The sequence below is a fragment of the Octopus bimaculoides genome, chromosome 14 (genome assembly GCF_046866305.1).
Source record: "Octopus bimaculoides isolate indiv1 chromosome 14, ASM4686630v1, whole genome shotgun sequence".
In the NCBI taxonomy this organism is placed as follows: Eukaryota; Metazoa; Mollusca; class Cephalopoda; order Octopoda; family Octopodidae; genus Octopus; species Octopus bimaculoides.
In genome coordinates this window covers 2684726-2708945 of record NC_142941.1, presented here as the reverse complement: position 1 = coordinate 2708945, position 24220 = coordinate 2684726, and the positions used below count along the sequence as shown (strand labels likewise).

The window sequence follows — 24220 nt, the reverse complement described above, 5'->3', positions numbered from 1 at the left end:
TCATATTTCCTGAAATAATATAATTCCTATTCAAAATGTATATGAAATATACATGTAAACAATGTAAAATATATTTCTTCAAATACTATGATATAATTAATAACACATTTTCGAAAGCATTTTTACTTCTAAATTTTATTTTTCAAAGAGAAAAATTTATTTTAAATTTCCAAAAATGTTTATCTTACCTAAGTTTATGTAATTACAGAGAGTTATAATTTGATTGAAATTATTCTTGGCTATAACTGATGGTTATTTTTTTATCTGTAAAAACCTTCCAAAGATATATTTATAACATGTGTAGTTTGAAATGCATAGAAAGGAATTCAGTCATATGTAAGCAATATAATTAACTAACTAATATATTTTTGTTGTTTTAAATGTTGTGTGAATGTTGAAGGGTGATATTATTTCTGTTGTGTCAACTTCTCAGTCTCACTTAACTGACAACAACATCTGGTGTTGAAGGTAACTGTCTCTCTGGAGGTTTCACATATCTGTCTTGGTAATGGTCTCTCTCAATGGTGCTTGATACATCGGGTGGGGCACCACCATAGATTCCTGAAACACATACATATATATCAAATAAATGTATTGCATAAATCATATAGTCAGTAGGTATTTTATATCAGTAAAAAAACTGTCAAACCTTTATATTTAGATGTGTTTTAATTGTACAATATATTATGTTGTTTATTGGTAATTGGTATTTCTAAGTTTCCTTACAGCTTACTATGTTGTGATTAGTTAATATACTTTTAGGAAGATACATTACATAATGTCACAAAAGCTGTCTCTAAAAAAATCATGATTATCATTCAGGATATAAATTTTATATTAATTAACAGATTAAAGAGTTTGAAGAAAGTGACATCAAAAATGAAAGACATTATAATGAAATTTATAACAAATGCGAATGGCTGAGAGTGTTGTACCTGACATTGCTGGTATTTCTTCATACTGTCTACTTGACCGCTCACTCCAGCACTGTCCACTACTCTTACGACTGGTCAATGTGTCAGTGGGATAGTTAGAAGACGGTCTGTTGTCTCCATAAGATGTCACCTCTATTGGTTGACTGTATTTCTGCTGAGAATGCAATAATAACAAAATATATTGTAAAGGTATCATTTATAAATGTGAACCTGTTACATAGCTAATTCTTAAATATTAATGGGTACATTATGTAATAATCTACAAGCTATTCTTCTTAAATGCCCATATGAGCACCTAACTAGAACAAGTTTACCAAAATTAGACACATCACAAATAATTATTTTATAGCTCACTCTGAAAAAGTAAATAGTATCCATATTGTTTTTAGATCTGCCTTTATTAGTTATACAACAAATTCATATTGTGCATGTGTTTGTATAATTGCCACACAAGCCTGGAGGTATCTCAACTGCTATATGAAGAGTTTTCATAAAACTAGCAAAGGTTCTATTGACAAATGGGAAAAAAGTACAGTGGTTAATTAAGTCACTGATGCTCTACAATGTATGAATGAACCACTGATACACCTAATAGTGATTCTCCTGGATTTGAACAAGAAACAGAAGGCATTTGTCATCTCTGCACCGTACTGGCAAATTCTTCAGAGATAATGTAAACCAAAAGCATTTGGACAGTAAACAACATTCTTAAATTTCCAAACAGGAAAGTACCTTTCATATAAACATGCTGCCACCTAATAGTCAATCAAAGTAAGGCTTACCTTTGTAGACTTCTGAAGTGATCTGCTCATTGTTGATGTCTTCCAGTCTTCAGGATAATAATGGCTCCTCGAATGACCATATCTGTCTGATGTCTCTCCTCGATTACCTGACATCACAGGTACACTGTTGTTACCTTGATAGATCAACTGTCTCATCTCATTGCGACATTGGTATGCCTGCTTCTCTTCTGCTGTTCTTTCAGATGAGCTATTTCTCACATTGTTACATCTCACAATACACAGTGTTATAGAAACCACAATAGCTATAGATACTATCACAGCTGCTACTACAATGATAATCAACAATGTGGCATCTATTGTGTTATCACTTGGTAGGTGCACAGCTGTGAACATTGGTGACGTCTTGTTACTAACAGTCAGTGTCAAAGACACACTAGTTGTTGCTGACAGAACTGGAGTACCACTGTCTTTCACAACAAACTCAAGCTCATATGATCCGGCATCATTTTGGTAAACTGTGCGAGAGTAAGATAACACACCAGTGAACGAGTTCAGTTTAAATAACTGTCTCTCGTTACCTGAAACGATTTCATACCTGAGAAAAGCATTCATGTGACTGTCTATATCAGATGCTTTCAGAACTGTGATGTCGTTCTTACTTTGCGGATGATAGTGGACATTAAGAGTGAAATGGTCAACACTAGGAAATGTAAAATATGGAGCATTATCATTTCTATCCAATACTTCCACTTCAACATTCACTGTGTTATTCAGAGATGGTGTTCCATTGTCTTTCACAAAAACCTCAAACTCATAGAAATCTCTGTGTTCTCTGTCTAAAGACTGGTTTGTTGAAATAAAGCCAGAGTTGATAATCTGGAATGGCAGACGATATTGCTGTTTATTTCTCAGAGAATAAGACAATTCACCTCCCTTACCAATATCTGGGTCTGTAGCATTGATAAAGCCAATAGGGAAATTAGCTTTGTCATTCTCATAGGTAAGGAACTTGAATGTGTCTTTCGTAAAGTGTGGTTCTACATCATTCACATCTAACACTTGGATTGACAGATCTTTATCAGTTTTCAGAGCAGGTAATCCTTTATCTTCACACGACACAGTAAAGTGATAATGTTCCTGTGTCTCTCTGTCTACTGCTTTCTTTAGAACTATTTTATATTCCTTTGATCCCATTGACTGTAGTTTGAATGTGTCGTCTTTGATATGACAGTTCACCTCTCCATTGTGTCCAACATCATTGTCAGTGACCATCACATAAGCAATGAAACTACCAACTTTGATATCTTCCAGAATGGTAGCTGTGTTGTGATTCTGTGTAGAAATAAAGTTCACATCAATATTTGGGGGATTGTTGTGTTGGTTGATGACATTTACCATAACAGTGGCTATGGAACTGAGAGGAGGACTACCATCATCTCTGGCTTCGATGTATATTTTTAAAGATTCATCCTTATCAATTTTTGAAGATGTAGCTAAATACAATTTCCCAGTATTTTCATCTAAATTAAAGTTTCTTTTCACTTTCTCAGTAGTTTTTCTAGCAAAGTAATATGATATTTTACCATTCCTGCCAATATCTAAATCACTGGCAGATAATGTGACTACTGGAACATTCTTTTTGTGTTTATGTTCTATAGAGACATTGTAGACTCGTTGGAAAAATTCTGGTTTATTATCATTTTCATCTTTTACAGATATTTTAACATTTAGCACAGATTGTTTTGGTGGAGTTCCTCCATCTTTAGCAATAACTTCAATATTGTAGCTGTCTTTTTTTTCTCTGTCTAATTTTTTTTCTAAAATTATTCCTAATGTTGATATTTCATCAGCTTGTTTGTCAACTAATAATGAAAAGTAACTGTCATCATCTTTCAATTCATATGTAATTAAGCTGTTTTCATAACTCATATCTTTATCCATGGCATTGGGTATTGATAGTTTTGCTCCTTTACCATCTCTCTCTGAAAACTGAATGTTGACTTTTTCTGTTGGAAACTCAGGTTGGTGGTCATTGATGTCTTCTATTATGACTTTAATCTTTAAGATCTTCATAAATGTCTTGGATTTGTGAACAGCAACTTTAACAATTTCAAAACATTCTTTCTCATAACTACACACAGACTCAGCATCCAATGTCTGAACAGTGTACAGTTTACCTGTTTTCGTCACATTGAACAACTGTTCTCCCTTTTGTTGTAGTTGACTAAATGTAATTAAATCCTTATTTTTTAAGGAGTTATCTGATTTCTGTAAGTCAGTAGCAATGTTCCCTACATAGGTATAGGGATTCTTCTCTTCTTCAACATGGTAAGTGATATCTTCACTTAAGGAACAATGGAAGAAAGTCAGTAAAACACAAAGAAGTAACTGCATCTCTAGTCTTGATGTTAAAACAGTGTCCAAGAATATGGTATTTTCACATTATTAATCTGGAAGATAAATATATAGCTTATAATAGGGAGATATAATGATTTCTAAATAAATTGATATATTAACCAAAGTCATTACATTAATGTGAGAGAAAATTATTTCCTTTTATAAAATAATCTCTTTTTCTTAGTGAAACATCAAAAATAGGATTGATGGAAAGTATCTCAGGGGAAACACACTTCTTACAAAATACTCATAGAGCAGAGTCTTACATATGTAATAACATAATTTTGTAAAAGTTCTGTTTATTGAGATTATACTTGCTGTTACAAGACAGAAACTCTCTCAAGGGGGGGTTGAACATCTAAAGGGATGTCATGGAAGCAACTAAAACAGTATTAGCTCATCCACCTGTTTTAGAAGATTATGATAACATAGTTTGCAGTGGGTTTTGATATCAAATCCAAGTGGTGAAAGCAGCAGACATGTTTCAACCTTAGCTATAGTGTACTGAGCTCATTTAGCAAAAGTTAGAAATGATCAGTATGTTACATTACATTATATTCATATATATATATATATATATATATATATATATATATATATATATTATAATAATAATAATAATAATAATAATAATAATAATAATAATAATAATAATAATAATAATAATGAAACTATTGTGTATTGTGCTCAGGTGCACTACAACTCATCAAAGGTGCATAGACGTACATAGAATTATGTGCAAAAGTCAGGAAAGAGAAGAGTGTATGAGTCATGATATACATGTGTGCATGCATATGGAGGGGGGGGGGCATATCAGGTGTAGTGTTGGGGGAAATAGTGACCCTGGTTATGAATATCAGCTATAGTGCTGAGAGAAAATACCTCAAGAGAGCAATTTGCAAGACAAATGCACACACAGTAGAATCTCACATGTATAAGTTCACTGAGATTATCTTTGCAAAGAGAAGGCAATAATAATAATATCAAAGATTAATTCATATGATATAACAGGTTTATTCCTATAAGACAAACAAATATAATCTTTGAGAAACATAAATTCCTCAAGTTCATCGTGGTTTCTTTCCCACTTTTAAAAAATAACCAAATATTTCAATACAGAGTTTAAAGTTGTAGAATTGTATTTCCACACAACATGACAAAATTTTCTTAAGAACTGCCATGATATTTCACCATTCTTATCTCATTCTTACGTCAGAAGACTACTTGAATTGTTAAATATTTTTGTCTTAATTATAATTAATTTTATATTTGTTGTTCAAAGTTTTATTCATTATAAATGAACAGCTAATTGCTACAGTGTAGTAAAATATTTTAATGATTTTTTTTTTTTTAAATGTAAGCTTCTGACACTTGACCACAGTTGTACAGAATTCATGAAAAATTATAAATGAAGATAAAACAAGATTTATTTATTTTGTTTATAGCGTAATAAAATATATAATAATAAAAATAATAATAATAATAATCAATAATTATTATATGATATGTTTTTTTTTTAGTTACTGCATAAATCGGTAAATATTGAGTTCATTCCCTTGAATATGCTTACCATAGAAAAAGAAATAATTTTCCTTTAAATAAAACTCAGTTATTTTACCTCTACGAACTTACAAATATGCCAAAAACAACACTTTTTCTGTTTAGATGGTGTAATATAACTAAATTACATAACCATAATATTTTATGCATAGACTGACAAATATATTCTTCCTTATATAAGCAGGGAAGTATTTGTACATTTGGGTGGATAGTTGAACATTGTTATAATCTCCATTGATGGAACTATATTTGTTGATGTGACAATTTTAAAAAAAACAGCACTTTACAACATATAATATTACAGCTATGAGACTATTTCTAGACAAAGACAATAATTCGTGTACACTCAGGACATGGACAGGATAGGGATTAAGACAGAAATATGTGCTTACAACAATTCTGCCAAAAGAGATATTCATTATAAAATGTATATTTAAACGACATTCAATTTGTCGGTAATAACAATGGTACAAGAAATGTAGGTTCATGTGAGACTACTATGAGAATATCACATAAAAGGTATTTGAGAATGGAGAAGATATAACATGTCATATATAAACAAGAAACTGCTTAACTGACAAAATTATAAAAACCATTTACTTGAAGTAAATTATATATCAAGCTAATATTGATTTGACCCAAAAGATTAATTCATGAATCAATACAGTCTTTAAATATTGGTTTCAAATTCTGGCACAAGGCCAGCAATTTTGAGGAAGAGGTAAGTCAATTACATCAACCCCAGAGTTCAACTGGTACTTATTTTACTGACCCCAAAAGGATAAAAGACAAAGTCAACCTCAGCAGAATTTGAACTCAGAATGAAAAGAAAAATGAAATGCCACAAAAGCATTTTGTCTGGTGTGCTAATGATTCTGCCAGTTCACAACCTTATAAACTTCAGATATTAACATTTCTATAATTTAGTCACAGTTATATTGTTATTTTAATGAAAAGAAAACATACAAAAAAATTACATAAAATACTGAAAAATACAATTAAATAACTCCAAAATAAGAAATTAATAAAGAACATATTTTACACGAAAATCATTAAAATATGAGATTTTAATAAATACCATAATAATAATTTTTTATATTATCAAAGTATGTTTGATTCAGTTGCTTGATAATATTAAATCAAGATAGATAATAGATTAACATTTATAAATGTAAAGAGTGAAAATGAAACAACAGTTTATGTATTACACATACAGAATCACAATCAAACAGAGAAACTCACACATTCACATAACATTAAACAGATGAAATATATACTACAATAAATATTACCATCATCATCATCATTTAATGTCTGTTTCCCATGATGGCATGGGTTAGACGGTGTGACTTAAAACTGGTAAGCCAGGGAGCTGCACCAGGTTCCAATCTGATTAGACTGAATACCCTTTCTATGGCTGGATGCCCTTCCTAAAGCCAACCACTCCAAGAGCATAGTGGGTGATTTCTACATACCATCAGCACAGGTGTCATTGATGAGACATCGGCATCTGCCACGATTACAATCTCACTTGACTGGACAGGTCTTCACAAGCACAGTATACCGCCAAAAGGTTCAGTCACCTGTCACTGCCTCCATAAGGCACAATGCTTAAAAACATAACAGAAATGGCTTTTCTGATAATTCTTCTACTTTAATAATTAGATGTTCATAAATTATTAAGTGTTTACGAAAGGTTGATATTTTATAATAACTTATAAACATCTAATTATTAAAGTGGAAAAATCATCAGAAATGCCATTTCTATTCATTTCTTCAAATATATAATACTGTACGAACGACTTTCTATTTCTGTTTCTCATTCTACCATATATATATTTAATTGATATATTTCTTTATTGATAATATTACATATTTGGTAAGAATTTTTTATATGTTTTATCATATCATTTCCATAATTTATTTGCTAATGTAAATATTCTACTACCAAGATATTTCAAAATAATTCCTATAAAATGCCTATGTCAAGCTATCAGAATATAAAGATTTGGGAACTAGTTAAGAATAAAAAAAAATCTACTGAATACATGAAGACCTAGTGACATTCAAAAATATATAACATACAAATACATTGAAGTCATGGACATTATATTCCAAAAAAGACTTTTGTTTTAATATAACTTAGCAAAATGCTTGGACAGCCATGTTTGAAGAGAAGGCATTAACAATGAACTAACAAAAATCTAATATGGCCACCAACAGAATATTACATTATGATATTACAGTAAGGCCATATATTAAATCATTTTTTCACATAATTTGAATAAATAATATGGAATAACAAACTTACCTTCATTGTGTAAAATCCTTTGTTGTATAAACTGTGACTTGGTCCCAATGTTCTGTTGTTAATGGTTGTCTGTGTCACTGCTGCTATGGTGTGACAATGGCTTCATGTTGATGGAATAGTGTTAGTGGTGAGTCAGTGGGGAACCAGCAGTTCCTCTCAGTCTTCCTTTGTGGATGTGTAATGTTTAATGTGTGTGTGTGCATGGGTGTGAGTGAGTGAGAGAGAGAGAGAAAGAAAGATGGGTGATGCTTACTCCAGCCTCACTCAGACTTGTGTTTTCACTCACAATGAAAAGAAAGGGACAACAAACTATCAGCTCCACTAACAGTCAGCCATGATAAGTCTATATAACACCAACATGTCTGATGTAGAGAGAGAGACTGACATAGAAATCCTTAGAACAGAGAGGTTATATTAACAAAATATGGCTGATGTTGTTAATGTGTGTATAATTTAAAATGTAAATACAATATTGACAATAACAGTTAGTGTGTGTCTGACCTAATTCTAAACTAAATCTCCTATTTAGCAAATTTAAGGTTGCCATGTAAACTATATATATATTTAAAATACAATAGAAGCATTTTACATCTTAAAGTTGTTGCTATTTATTGCTTGATACAATTTTTTTAATGTCAAACTTTATTTTACTGCAAGGAATATATATCAATGATTTCTTACAATATTGCATTTACCTTTGGTTTACCTAAGAATAGAGTCTTGTAAATTGATTAAACAGAACAATTGATGTTATATCAGTTTTATCTGCAGAAACCTACCCCAGATGTACACATTTCAAATACTTTGTCTGAAACACATACAAACTATTCAGTCATATGTGGGGAAGTATTGTTAACTAACTAATATATTTCTGTTGTTTTAAATGTTGTGTGAATGTTGAAGGGTGATATAATTTCTGTTGTGTTCATTTCTCAGTCTCACTTAACTGACAACAACATCTGGTGTTGAAGGTAACTGTCTCTCTGGAGGTTTCACATATCTGTCTTGGTAATGGTCTCTCTCAATGGTGCTTGATACATCAGGTGGGGCACCATAGATTCCTGAAACACATATACATCAAATAAACTTAATACAGAATTCATAGAGACAATAATTATTAACTGACTTTGGTGATCTGTAAAACAACTGTGATGAACGAATTAATCTCATCATATAATTAGACATGCACTTGAGTATACCTTTTAACAATTAACTACAAAATACAAATAGATTTATGTATTTAGGTTATAAATATAATTCACCAAACTTTATCATTCATTGATACAACAATTAGAAACAAGATTTGGGAAGTCTTCAAAAACCTAGTGTTTCTTTAAAATTCACTCCAAGATATGTCACTGGGAAAAATGAGAGATGCACCAATTATTATAGATAAACGAAATTGTTTTACCTGACATTGCTGGTATTTCTTCATACTGTCTACTTGACCGCTCACTCCAGCACTGTCCACTACTCTTACGACTGGTCAATGTGTCAGTGGGATAGTTAGAAGATGGTCTGTTATCTCCGTAAGATGTTACCTCTATAGGTTGACTGTATTTCTGCTGTTAGAGAAACAAATTATTTCATGTCTCATTGCAATTTTAGTAAAATATAAAATTTTACAAAATCCAATCGTTATATCATAATAATATCAATCATCATTCATGTTACTGGCTTAAAATAAGTCAGAAGAAACAAACTTTATAATTTACAGACTAAGAATATAACTAACATTTAAAACCAATATTCAGTAAATAATTATAAGATTATCAACAGAGAATATTACCACAAAGCTTCATGCTTTTTGGTAAAGTTCTATTCATTGTTGATGTCTTCCAGTTATATAATTCTTAATTAAACATAAACTACTAACAAATAGTCAATACAAGTAAAGCTTACCTTTGTAGACTTTTGAAGTGATCTGTTCATTGTTGATGTCTTCCAGTCTTCAGGATAATAATGGCTCCTCGAATGACCATATCTGTCTGATGTCTCTCCTCGATTACCTGACATCACAGGTACACTGTTGTTACCTTGATAGATCAACTGTCTCATCTCATTGCGACATTGGTATGCCTGTTTCTCTTCTGCTGTTCTTTCAGATGAGCTATTTCTCACATTGTTACATCTCACAATACACAGTGTTATAGAAACCACAATAGCTATAGATACTATCACAGCTGCTACTACAATGATAATCAACAATGTGGCATCTATTGTGTTATCACTTGGTAGGTGCACAGCTGTGAACATTGGTGACGTCTTGTTACTAACAGTCAGTGTCAAAGACACACTAGTTGTTGCTGACAGAACTGGAGTACCACTGTCTTTCACAACAAACTCAAGCTCATATGATCCGGCATCATTTTGGTAAACTGTGCGAGAGTAAGATAACACACCAGTGAACGAGTCCAGTTTAAATAACTGTCTCTTGTTACCTGAAACGATTTCATACCTGAGAAAAGCATTCATGTGACTGTCTATATCAGATGCTTTCAGAACTGTGATGTCGTTCTTACTTTGCGGATGATAGTGGACATTAAGAGTGAAATGGTCAACACTAGGAAATGTAAAATATGGAGCATTATCATTTCTATCCAATACTTCCACTTCAACATTCACTGTGTTGTTCAAAGATGGTGTTCCATTGTCTTTCACAAAAACCTCAAACTCATAGAAATCTCTGTGTTCTCTGTCTAAAGACTGGTTTGTTGAAATAAAGCCAGAGTTGATAATCTGGAATGGCAGACGATATTGCTGTTTATTTCTCAGAGAATAAGACAATTCACCTCCCTTACCAATATCTGGGTCTGTAGCATTGATAAAGCCAATAGGGAAATTAGCTTTGTCATTCTCGTAGGTAAGGAACTTGAATGTGTCTTTCGTAAAGTGTGGTTCTACATCATTCACATCTAACACTTGGATTGACAGATCTTTATCAGTTTTCAGAGCAGGTAGTCCTTTATCTTCACACGACACAGTAAAGTGATAATGTTCCTGTGTCTCTCTGTCTACTGCTTTCTTTAGAACTATTTTATATTCCTTTGATCCCATTGACTGTAGTTTGAATGTGTCGTCTTTGATATGACAGTTCACCTGTCCATTGTGTCCAACATCGCTGTCAGTGACCATCACATAAGCAATGAAACTACCAACTTTGATATCTTCCAGAATGGTAGCTGTGTTGTGATTCTGTGTAGAAATAAAGTTCACATCAATATTTGGGGGATTGTTGTGTTGGTTGATGACATTTACCATAACGGTAGCTATGGAACTGAGAGGAGGAATTCCATTATCTTTAGCTTCAATATATAATTTTAAAGAATTTTTCGTGTCAACCTTTAAAGATTTTATTAAGAATATTTTTCCAGAGTTTTCATCAATATTAAAGTATTTTTTCAGTTGCAAGTCAGTTTTCTGACTGAAATAGAAAGATATTTTACCATTCCTGCCAATATCTAAGTCATTGGCAGATAATGTGACTACTGGAATATTCTTTTTATGCTTATGTTCAATAGAGACATTGTAAATACTTTGGGAAAATTGTGGTGGATTATCATTTTCATCTTCTACAGATATTTTCACATTTAAAACAGATCGTTTTGGTGGAGTTCCTCCATCTTTACCAATGACTTCAATATTGTAATTGTCTTTTTTTTCTCTGTCTAATTTCTCTTCTAATATTATTCCTAATGTTGATATTCCATCTGCACGTTTGAAAACTGATAGAGAGAAATGTCCATCAATGTCTTGTAGTTCATATTTAATAATGCTGTTCTCATAACTTTTATCTTTGTCAATGGCATTAGGAATGGTTTTCTTCATACCTCTACCATCTCCTTCCCTGAAATGTAGAGTAATTTCTTTCTCAGGAAACTCAGGTTGGTGATCATTTATGTCTTCTATTATGACTTTAATCTTTAAGATCTTCATAAATGTCTTGGATTTGTGAACAGCAACTTTAACGATTTCAAAACATTCTTTCTCATAACTACACACAGACTCAGCATCCAATGTCTGAACAGTGTACAGTTTACCTGTTTTCGTCACATTGAACAACTGTTCTCCCTTTTGTTGGAGTTGACTAAATGTAATTAAATCCTTATTTTCTAAGAAGGAGCTGTCTGATTCCTGTAAGTCAGTAGCAATGTCCCCTACATAGGTATAGGGAATATTCTCTTCTTTAACATGGTATGTGATATCTTCACTTAGATAACAGTGGAAGATAGTCAGCAAAATACACAGATACAGCAACATCTCTGCTTTTGATGGTATTAAATTGTTGGTATTAAATTGTTGATCTGAAACAGAAAAAAGTTTTGAAAGTGAGAAGATGCCTTATTTTAGAAATCATAATTATTGTTAGAAATCACATTGATTACATCGATCTGTTAAGCATATACTAATTACATGTGGAAATAATAGTTTAAGGCCATGAAATGAGAAGCACAGGAAGAAAAGAAAAATAGTATTACTGGTGAAAATCTATGGATGTATATATCTACATATAAACATATAGGCATGTATACAACCTATATTCATGGACATTAACTTAATTAGATAAATGAATTCACTGAGGGTCTCACAAACCAATCAATGGTTCATTTCACTGTAAAATGTAAGAGACAGAATTCAGAGGATTTTGTTTACCTCACAATTCAAAGTTTGCACTGAATCCACTACATAATAATATCGAAGTACAGAAAATTGCCATTGTACAAATCTTTAAGTATTAGACTTCATACCAAAACATCTTTCATTCTGTGGTGGTACCAAGGCTCTAAGATCCACTGAACTGCAGTCTATATGTATTACATATTGTACCTTGATTGCAGTAACCAGTTTCTTATGTGTGGGCTGTGGGTGGGCTGTGGATGATGAGATTTTTGGACACACTACCATGTCAACTACAATGATCAGGGCTACTATGGAAACAAAAGTCATCCAGGAGTGACAGGTGTGCTCTGGATATATAATTTAGACATGATGGTAAAGTACAGTAGAACATCATCACTGAATGTGTTACATATTATGAACTGACACATTAAACAAAAATATGTTGATAAACTATGATTTTCTATACCACTTCAAAGTCAAAAGAGATTGAATCAAGTCAAACTATTCTGTACCAATGATGTATATGATTACTTCACTGAATCAAGTAATTGTATTTTGTTCCATTAAAGATATTTACACAAGACTACTGCATAGCAAATAAAAGTGCTGAAAATCTTTTACCATTCATATTTGGTGTTTATTTATTCTTAAGATATGTATGAATAAATATAAACCCTAAAGATGACAGACGATCAAACTAACCGTTGAAGATAGAAACATAACGGAAAACAAAACCAGAAAAACTGGACAGCTTTTGGAGGAGTCGTAGTATTAAATCATCTGAGTTCTATACTTTCATTTCCTGTCAGAAATGGTAAATTTTGAGTTAGTTCCCTTGAGCAAATACAAAGTTGTAAGACCCAACAGATAATGATCTTCACATCCTCCGCCATCTTATAGAGACATTGTGAAAAATAACAATACTTTTTATGGATTAAGTATAACATCACAATATACAAAAGAAATTCTGTTGTATATCATAAATTTTAGGTTAAAAGTAGAACAGGGAGATATTGTGACACTGCAATCCATGTTAAACATTGATGATAGTAACAGGCATATTGTACACAGTGCTCGGGTGCACTGTAACCTATTGGAAAAGGGTAAAATAGGGAACAAAAAGCAGCAATAAGTCAAGAAAGGAAAATGGTTATAAAAGCTAAAAGTATACACACAGTAGACAGAATAAAACAAAAAAGACAAAAGCTAAGAGTAAAAGAAATGGTGCATAGGTATATCAGGAGTAGTGTTGGTGAATTTCATGAAGTATAGGAATTTTGAAGAACATAGTTTGCTGGAAACTAACAATCAATGAGGGTAGTTTATTCCATGCTTCAACAATTGTGAGCATGAAAAAATATTTCACAACAGCATGGGTATTGTGCTGTCTTGAATATTAATATATGTATATTGAGGCTTAGTTTCTTTAGGTCTTAAAGATACTTAAAATATTCACCATTCTGCTAAGCAAGACATAAAATAATATTATTCTCTCCTCAATGTTGTTGGGAGATATCTGTTCAATACAAAGATCATAGACTTTCTGTATCAAGTTATAATATAAGCATGCTGGTCGTCTGCTTTCATGGAAGAAATACTTTATTACTTCACTCAAATCTATGTTGAATGAAGCTGTTAATGTTTATAGGACAACTTTGGTGAGAGTAATATTGAGTTGTATCTCTGGCCATTAATATGACACCATGAGAATATATGATGTAGGGAAAATGAAACAATTACACAGAAATATATTTTAAAATAAATTTACTGTGAGATAATTAATTAATAACACATATAGAGTAATTACATCCTTTGTTTTTAACTGAAATCACTCTTATACATAAAGAGAACATTTAATTTGCTAATTGTTATATGGCTACAATAATATAACAGACTTAGAATAACAGTTGAATGAGTTCAAAATATCTTATAAAGAAATTAAATTAGGAGAGAGTGGATAATTAATTTAAAGTAATTATAACTGTTGCAATAAACAATCAATATTAACAGGTTTTAATGCTTAAAATCATAGAAATAAATATGTTAACAAATGCACTTATTTTCCCCTTCAAGATGGAATATTATTATTAAGTAACCTTCCAAAAAACAATATTCTATCAAATGAATTTAACAAGATACATTTTTATGAGAAAATGGTCTCCTCACTGCACACATAGACAGAGAAAAGGACACACAGTCAAGTTGAAACACAGACAGACACTAATATGCAAAGGAGACAGAATTATTAATAATTTTCTTGCTATTCAGTAACAATATTAATTCAACAGAGAATTTCTTTATAGTATTAAATGTCGTTAAATGATCATTGTGCACAATAATTTATAATTACAAAGACTAAACAATAGCTCGTTGAGTCACTGAATGGGAAAGCACGTCAATAACTAATAAATAATATAAAATAACATGGAAATGTGATGATGAAGGACTTATGTTTGTGAAAATTATGAGAATACAAGTTTAAAAATGTATTCTTTAAATAAAATGTTTCTCTGAAGAAAATCTTTGAAAGCCTTGATGGCAAGGAGCACATTAAATGAGAACTAACAAAGATTTAATATGGCCACCATTGGAATATTATATTTTGAATTTTGATATTAAGTGATAAGCAAAATTATTCTTTCACATGACTGGTTAAATAATATACAATAATAAACTTACCGTCATTGTGTAAAATCCTTTGTTGTTATAAACTGTGACTTGGTCCCAATGTTCTGTTGTTAATGGTTGTCTGTGTCACTGCTGCTATGGTGTGACAATGGCTTCATGTTGATGGAATAGTGTTGGTGGTGAGTCAGTGGGGAACCAGCAGTTCCTCTCAGTCTTCCTTTGTGGATGTGTGATGTTTAATGTGAGTGTGTATGTGCATGTATGTATATTTGTGTATGAGAGAGAAAGGGAGAGAGAAGGATGGGTGATGCTTACTCCAGCCTCACTCAAACTAGATGTTGTGTTTCCCCTCCACAAAGAAAAAGGAGAGAAATATACATATACAGAGAGAGAAGACACCACTATCAGCTCCACTAACAGTCAGCCATGATAAGTCTATATAACACCAACATGTCTGATGTGGAGAGAGAGAGACTGACATAGAAATACTTAGAACAGAGAGGTTATATTAACAAAATATGGCTGATGTTGGTAATGTGTGTGTAATTTAAAATGTAAATACAATATTGATAATAAGAGTTAGTGTGTGCATCTGACCTAATTCTAAACAAAGCAGGATTTGAAAATTTAAACATATATTGATATGTAAACTAAGTAAATCATATTTCCTGAAATAATATAATTCCTACTCAAAATGTATATGAAATATACATGTAAACAATGTAAAATATATTTCTTCAAATACTATGATATAATTAATAAAACATTTTCGAAAGCATTTTTACTTTTAAATTTTATTTTTCAAAGAGAAAAATTTATTTTAAATTTCCAAAAATGTTTATCTTACCTAAGTTTATGTAATTACAGAGAGTTATAATTTGATTGAAATTATTCTTGGCTATAACTGATGGTTATTTTTTTATCTGTAAAAACCTTCCAAAGATATATTTATAACATGTGTAGTTTGAAATGCATAGAAAGGAATTCAGTCATATGTAAGCAATATCATTAACTAACTAATATATTTCTGTTGTTTTAAATGTTGTGTGAATGTTGAAGGGTGATATTATTTCTGTTGTGTTAACTTCTCAGTCTCACTTAACTGGCAACAACATCTGGTGTTGAAGGTAACTGTCTCTCTGGAGGTTTCACATATCTGTCTTGGTAATGGTCTCTCTCAATGGTGCTTGATACATCGGGTGGGGCACCACCATAGATTCCTGAAACACATACATATATATCAAATAAATGTATTGCATAAATCATATAGTCAGTAGGTATTTTATATCAGTAAAAAAACTGTCAAACCTTTATATTTAGATGTGTTTTAATTGTACAATATATTATGTTGTTTATTGGTAATTGGTATTTCTAAGTTTCCTTACAGCTTACTATGTTGTGATTAGTTAATATACATTTAGGAAGATACATTACATAATGTCACAAAAGCTGTCTCTAAAAAAATCATGATTATCATTCAGGATATGAATTTTATATTAATTAACAGATTAAAGAGTTTGAAGAAAGTGACATCAAAAATGAAAGACATTATAATGAAATTTATAACAAATGCGAATGGCTGAGAGTGTTGTACCTGACATTGCTGGTATTTCTTCATATTGTCTACTTGACCGCTCACTCCAGCACTGTCCACTACTCTTGCGACTGGTCAATGTGTCAGTGGGATAATTAGAAGACGGTCTGTTGTCTCCATAAGATGTCACCTCTATTGGTTGACTGTATTTCTGCTGAGAATGCAAATAATAACAAAATATATTGTAAAGGTATCATTTATAAATGTGAACCTGTTACATAGCTAATTCTTAAATATTAATGGGTACATTATGTAATAATCTACAAGCTATTCTTCTTAAATGCCCATATGAGCACCTAACTAGAACAAGTTTACCAAAATTAGACACATCACAAATAATTATTTTATAGCTCACTCTGAAAAAGTAAATAGTGTCCATATTGTTTTTAGATCTGCCTTTATCAGTTATACAACAAATTCATATTGTGCATGTGTTTATATAATTGCCACACAAGCCTGGAGGTATCTCAACTGCTATATGAAGAGTTTTCATAAAACTAGCAAAGGTTCTATTGACAAATGGGAAAAAAGTATGGTGGTTAATTAAGTCACTGATGCTCTACAATGCATGAATGAACCACTAATACACCTAATAGTGATTCTCCTGGATTTGAACAAGAAACAGAAGGCATTTGTCAACTCTGCACTGTACTGGTAAATTCTTCAGAGATAATGTAAACCAAAAGCATTTGGATAGTAAACAACATTCTTAAATTTCCAAACAGGAAAGTACCTTTCATATAAACATGGTGCCATCTAATAGTCAATCAAAGTAAGGCTTACCTTTGTGGACTTCTGAAGTGATCTGCTCATTGTCGATGTCTTCCAGTCTTCAGGATAATAATGGCTTCTCGAATGACCATATCTGTCTGATGTCTGTCCTCGATTACCTGACATCACAGGTACACTGTTGTTACCTTGATAGATCAACTGTCTCATCTCATTGCGACATTGGTATGCCTGTTTCTCTTCTGCTGTTCTTTCAGATGAGCTATTTCTCACATTGTTACATCTCACAATACACAGTGTTATAGAAACCACAATAGCTATAGATACTATCACAGCTGCTACTACAATGATAATCAACAATGTGGCATCTATGGTGTTATCACTTGGTAGGTGCACAGCTGTGAACATTGGTGACGTCTTGTTACTAACAGTCAGTGTCAAAGACACACTAGTTGTTGCTGACAGAACTGGAGTACCACTGTCTTTCACAACAAACTCAAGCTCATATGATCCGGCATCATTTTGGTAAACTGTGCGAGAGTAAGATAACACACCAGTGAACGAGTCCAGTTTAAATAACTGTCTCTCGTTACCTGAAACGATTTCATACCTGAGAAAAGCATTCATGTGACTGTCTATATCAGATGCTTTCAGAACTGTGATGTCGTTCTTACTTTGCGGATGATAGTGGACATTAAGAGTGAAATGGTCAACACTAGGAAATGTAAAATATGGAGCATTATCATTTCTATCCAATACTTCCACTTCAACATTCACTGTGTTATTCAGAGATGGTGTTCCATTGTCTTTCACAAAAACCTCAAACTCATAGAAATCTCTGTGTTCTCTGTCTAAAGACTGGTTTGTTGAAATAAAGCCAGAGTTGATAATCTGGAATGGCAGACGATATTGCTGTTTATTTCTCAGAGAATAAGACAATTCACCTCCCTTACCAATATCTGGGTCTGTAGCATTGATAAAGCCAATAGGGAAATTAGCTTTGTCATTCTCATAGGTAAGGAACTTGAATGTGTCTTTCGTAAAGTGTGGTTCTACATCATTCACATCTAACACTTGGATTGACAGATCTTTATCAGTTTTCAGAGCAGGTAATCCTTTATCTTCACACGACACAGTAAAGTGATAATGTTCCTCTGTCTCTCTGTCTACTGCTTTCTTTAGAACTATTTTATATTCCTTTGATCCCATTGACTGTAGTTTGAATGTGTCGTCTTTGATATGACAGTTCACCTGTCCATTGTGTCCAACATCATTGTCAGTAACCATCACATAAGCAATGAAACTGCCAACTTTGATATCTTCCAGAATGGTAGCTGTGTTGTGATTCTGTGTAGAAATAAAGTTCACATCAATATTTGGGGGATTGTTGTGTTGGTTGATGACATTTACCTTAACAGTTGCTATGGAACTGAGAGGAGGACTACCATCATCTCTGGCTTCGATGTATATTTTAAAAGATTCCTCCTTATCAATTTTTGAAGATGTAGCTAAATACAATTTTCCAGTATTTTCATCTAAATTAAAATTTCTTTTCACTTTCTCAGTAGTTTTTCTAGCAAAGTAATATGATATTTTACCATTCCTGTCAATATCTAAATCACTGGCAGATAATGTGACTACTGGAATATTCTTTTTGTGTTTATGTTCAATAGAGACATTGTAGACATGTTGGGAAAATTCTGGTTTATTATCATTTTCATCTTCTACAGATATTTTAACATTTAAAATAGATTGTTTCGGTGGAGTTCCTCCATCTTTAGCAATAACTTCAATATTGTAATTGTCTTTTGTTTCTCTGTCTAATTTTTTTTCTAAAATTATTCCTAATGTTGATATTTCATTAGCTTGTTTGTCAACTAATAATGAAAAGTAACTGTCATCATCTTTCAATTCATAAGTAATTAAGCTGTTTTCATAACTCATATCATTATCAACAGCATTAGGTATTGATAGTTTTGCTCCTTTACCATCTCTTTCTGAAAACTGAATGTTGACTTCTTCAGTTGGAAACTCAGGTTGGTGATCATTGATGTCTTCTATTATGACTTTAATCTTTAAGATCTTCATAAATGTCTTGGATTTGTGAACAGCAACTTTAATGATTTCAAAACATTCTTTCTCATAACTACACACAGACTCAGCATCCAATGTCTGAACAGTGTACAGTTTACCTGTTTTCGTCACATTGAACAACTGTTCTCCCTTTTGTTGAAGTTGACTAAATGTAATCAAATCCTTATTCTTTAGGAAGGAGCTGTCTGATTTCTTTAAATCAGCAACAATATCCCCTACATAAGTATAGGGATTCTTCTCTTCTTCAACATGGTAAGTGATATCTTCACTTAGGGAACAGTGGAAGAAAGTCAGTAAAACACAAAGAAGTAACTGCATCTCTAGTCTTGATGTTAAAACAGTGTCCAAGAATATGGTATTTTCACATTATTAATCTGGAAGATAAATATATAGCTTATAATAGGGAGATATAATGATTTCTAAATAAATTGATATATTAACCAAAGTCATTACATTAATGTGAGAGAAAATTATTTCCTTTTATAAAATAATCTCTTTTTCTTAGTGAAACATCAAAAATAGGATTGATGGAAAGTATTTCAGGGGAAACACACTTCTTACAAAATACTCATAGAGCAGAGACTTACATATGTAATAACATAATTTTGTAAAAGTTCTGTTTATTGAGATTATACTTGCCATTACAAGACAGAAACTCTCTCAAGGGGGGGTTGAACATCTAAAAGGATGTCATGGAAGCAACTAAAACAGTATTAGCTCATCCACCTGTTTTAGAAGATTATGATAACATAGTTTGCAGTGGGTTTTGATATCAAATCCAAGTGGTGAAAGCAGCAGACATGTTTCAACCTTAGCTATACTGTACTGAGCTCATTTAGCAAAAGTTAGAAATGATCAGTATGTTACATTACATTATATTCATATATATATATATATATATATATATATAATAATAATAATAATAATAATAATAATAATAATAATAAATATTAATAATAATAATGAAACTATTGCGTATTGTGCTCAGGTGCACTACAACTCATCAAAGGTGCATAGACGTACATAGAATTATGTGCAAAAGTCAGGAAAGAGAAGAGTGTATGAGTCATGATATACATGTGTGCATGCATATGGAGGGGGGGGGGCATATCAGGTGTAGTGTTGGGGGAAATAGTGACCCTGGTTATGAATATCAGCTATAGTGCTGAGAGAAAATACCTCAAGAGAGCAATTTGCAAGACAAATGCACACACAGTAGAATCTCACATGTATAAGTTCACTGAGATTATCTTTGCAAAGAGAAGGCAATAATAATAATATCAAAGATTAATTCATATGATATAACAGGTTTATTCCTATAAGACAAACAAATATAATCTTTGAGAAACATAAATTCCTCAAGTTCATCGTGGTTTCTTTCCCACTTTTAAAAAATAACCAAATATTTCAATACAGAGTTTAAAGTTGTAGAATTGTATTTCCACACAACATGACAAAAATTTCTTAAGAACTGCCATGATATTTCACCATTCTTATCTCATTCTTACGTCAGAAGACTACTTGAATTGTTAAATATTTTTGTCTTAATTATAATTAATTTTATATTTGTTGTTCAAAGTTTTATTCATTATAAATGAACAGCTAATTGCTAGTGTAGTAAAATATTTTAATGAATTTTTTTTTAAATGTAAGCTGCTGACACTTGACCACAGTCGTACAGAATTCATGAAAAATTATAAATGAAGATAAAACAAGATTTATTTATTTTGTTTATAGCCTAATAAAATATATAATAATATGATTCTTTTCAGTTACTGCATAAATCGGTAAATATTGAGTTCACTCCCTTGCATATGATTACTATAGAAAACGAGATAATTTTCCATTAAATAAAACTCAGTTATTTTACCTCTACGAACTTACAAATATGCTAAAAAACAACACTTCTTCTGTTTAGATGGTGTAATATAACTAAATTACATAACCATAATATTTTATGCATAGACTGACAAATATATTCTTCCTTATATAAGCAGGGAAGTATTTGTACATTTGGGTGGATAGTTGAAAATTGTTATAATCTCGATTAAATACTGATGGAACTATATTTGTTGATGTGACAATTTTTTTAGAAATACCACTTTACAACATATAATATTACAGCCATGAGACTATTGCTAGACAAAGACAATAATTCGTGTACACTCAGGACATGGACAGGATAGGGATTAAGACAGAAATATGTGCTTACAACAATTCTGCCAAAAGAGATATTCATTATAAAATGTATATTTAAACGACATTCAATTTATCGGTAATAACAATGGTACAAGAAATGTAGGTTCATGTGAGACTACTATGAGAATATCACGTAAAAGGCATTTGAGAATGGAGAAGATATAACATGTCATATATAAACAAGAAACTGCTTAACTGACAAAATTATAAAAACCATTTACTTGAAGTAAATTATATATCAAGCTAATATTGATTTGACCCAAAAGATCAATTCATGAATCAATAGTCTTTAGATATTGGTTTCAAATTCTGGCACAAGGCCAGCAATTTTGAGGAAGAGGTAAGTCAATTACATCAACCCCAGAGTTCAACTGGTACTTATTTTACTGACCCCAAAAGGATAAAAGACAAAGTCAACCTCAGCAGAATTTGAACTCAGAATGAAAAGAAGAATGAAATGCCACAAAAGCATTTTGTCTGGTGTGCTAATGATTCTGCCAGTTCACAACCTTATAAACTTCAGATATAAACATTTCTATAATTTAGTCACAGTTATATTGTTATTTTAATGAAAAGAAAACATACAAAAAAATTACATAAAATACTGAAAAATACAATTAAATAACTCCAAAATAAGAAATTAATAAAGAACATATTTTACACGAAAATCATTAAATTATTAGATTTTAATAAATACCATAATAATAATTTTTTATATTATCAAAGTATGTTTGATTCAGTTGCTTGATAATATTAAATCAAGATAGATAATAGATTAACATTTATAAATGTAAAGAGTGAAAATGAAACAACAGTTTATGTATTACACACACAGAATCACAATCAAACAGAGAAACTCACACATTCACATAACATTAAACAGATGAAATATATACTACAATAAATATTACCATCATCATCATCATTTAATGTCTGTTTCCCATGATGGCATGGGTTAGACGGTGTGACTTAAAACTGGTAAGCCAGGGAGCTGCACCAGGTTCCAATCTGATTAGACTGAATACCCTTTCTATGGCTGGATGCCCTTCCTAAAGCCAACCACTCCAAGAGCATAGTGGGTGATTTCTACATACCATCAGCACAGGTGTCATTGATGAGACATCGGCATCTGCCACGATTACAATCTCACTTGACTGGACAGGTCTTCACAAGCACAGTATACCGCCAAAAGGTTCAGTCACCTGTCACTGCCTCCATAAGGCACAATGCTTAAAAACATAATAGAAATGGCTTCTCTGTTAATTCTTCCACTTTAATAATTAGATGTTCATAAGTTATAAATGTTTACGAAAGGTTGATATTTTATAACTTATAAACATCTAATTATTAAAGTGGAAAAATCATCAGAAATGGCATTTCTATTCATTTCTTCAAATATATGATACTGTACGAAGGACTTTCTATTTCTCTTTCTGATTCTACCATATATATATTTAATTGATATTTTTCTTTATTGATAATATTACATATTTGGTAAGAATTTTTTATGTTTTATCATATCATTTCCATAATTTATTTGCAAATGTAAATATTCTGCTACAAAGATATTTCAAAATAATTCCTATAAAATGCCTATGTCAATCTATCAGAATATAAAGATTTGGGAACTAGTTAAGAATGAAAAAGAAAATCTACTGAATACATGAAGACCTAGTGACATTCAAAAGTATATAATATACAAATACATTAAAGTCATGGACATTATATTCCAAAAAAGACTTTTGTTTTAATATAACTGTTAGCAAAATGCTTGGACAGCCATGTCTGAAGAGAAGGCATTAACAATGAACTAACAAAAATCTAATATGGCCACCAACAGAATATTACATTTTGATATTACAGTAAGGCCATATATTAAATCATTTTTTCACATAATTTGAATAAATAATATGGAATAACAAACTTACCTTCATTGTGTAAAATCCTTTGTTGTATAAACTGTGACTTGGTCCCAATGTTCTGTTGTTAATGGTTGTCTGTGTCACTGCTGCTATGGTGTGACAATGGCTTCATGTTGATGGAATAGTGTTAGTGGTGAGTCAGTGGGGAACCAGCAGTTCCTCTCAGTCTTCCTTTGTGGATGTGTAATGTTTAATGTGTGTGTGTGCATGGGTGTGAGTGAGTGAGAGAGAGAGAGGAAGAAAGATGGGTGATGCTTACTCCAGCCTCACTCAGACTTGTGTTTTCACTCACAATGAAAAGAAAGGGACAACAAACTATCAGCTCCACTAACAGTCAGCCATGATAAGTCTATATAACACAAACATGTCTGATGTAGAGAGAGACTGACATAGAAATACTTAGAACAGAGAGGTTGTATTAACAAAATATGGCTGATGTTGTTAATGTGTGTGTAATTTAAAATGTAAATACAATATTGACAACAACT

The 24220-nt window shown here is 31.7% G+C and overlaps 3 protein-coding genes across 6 annotated transcripts; all 3 read right to left on the bottom strand.

Moving 5' to 3' along the window:
* Window positions 1-119: 119 nt before the first annotated feature.
* On the bottom strand, window positions 120-9007 carry LOC149132575 (protocadherin beta-15-like). 2 transcript variants are annotated; one of them, XM_089362179.1, is made up of 4 exons: window positions 7947-9007; window positions 1718-4128; window positions 936-1089; window positions 120-561 (listed from the first exon to the last, which is right to left on the bottom strand). In XM_089362179.1, the coding sequence occupies exons 2-4, from the start codon at window positions 4070-4072 to the stop codon at window positions 440-442; spliced, it is 2631 nt and encodes an 876-aa protein (XP_089218305.1). In that variant the 5' UTR covers window positions 4073-4128; window positions 7947-9007; the 3' UTR covers window positions 120-439. The 2 variants fall into 2 exon arrangements, with proteins under 2 accessions (XP_089218305.1, XP_089218306.1); XM_089362180.1 differs by having other exon boundaries at window positions 936-1086; window positions 7947-8896.
* LOC149132574 (protocadherin beta-15-like) lies at window positions 5025-13459 on the bottom strand. The gene is made up of 5 exons (XM_089363301.1): window positions 13360-13459; window positions 9849-12250; window positions 9358-9511; window positions 8898-9007; window positions 5025-5162 (listed from the first exon to the last, which is right to left on the bottom strand). Exons 1-5 carry the CDS (start codon window positions 13457-13459, stop codon window positions 5025-5027), a joined length of 2904 nt encoding a protein of 967 aa, XP_089219427.1.
* On the bottom strand, window positions 11628-24171 carry LOC149132573 (protocadherin beta-15-like). 3 transcript variants are annotated; one of them, XM_089362176.1, is made up of 6 exons: window positions 23739-24171; window positions 17572-19985; window positions 16789-16942; window positions 15940-16414; window positions 15246-15862; window positions 11628-12250 (listed from the first exon to the last, which is right to left on the bottom strand). In XM_089362176.1, exons 2-4 carry the CDS (start codon window positions 19927-19929, stop codon window positions 16293-16295), a joined length of 2634 nt encoding a protein of 877 aa, XP_089218302.1. In that variant the 5' UTR covers window positions 19930-19985; window positions 23739-24171; the 3' UTR covers window positions 11628-12250; window positions 15246-15862; window positions 15940-16292. The 3 variants fall into 3 exon arrangements, with proteins under 3 accessions (XP_089218302.1, XP_089218301.1, XP_089218303.1); XM_089362175.1 differs by having other exon boundaries at window positions 15246-16414; XM_089362177.1 differs by having other exon boundaries at window positions 15246-16414; window positions 16789-16939; window positions 23739-23959.
* Window positions 24172-24220: the final 49 nt, after the last annotated feature.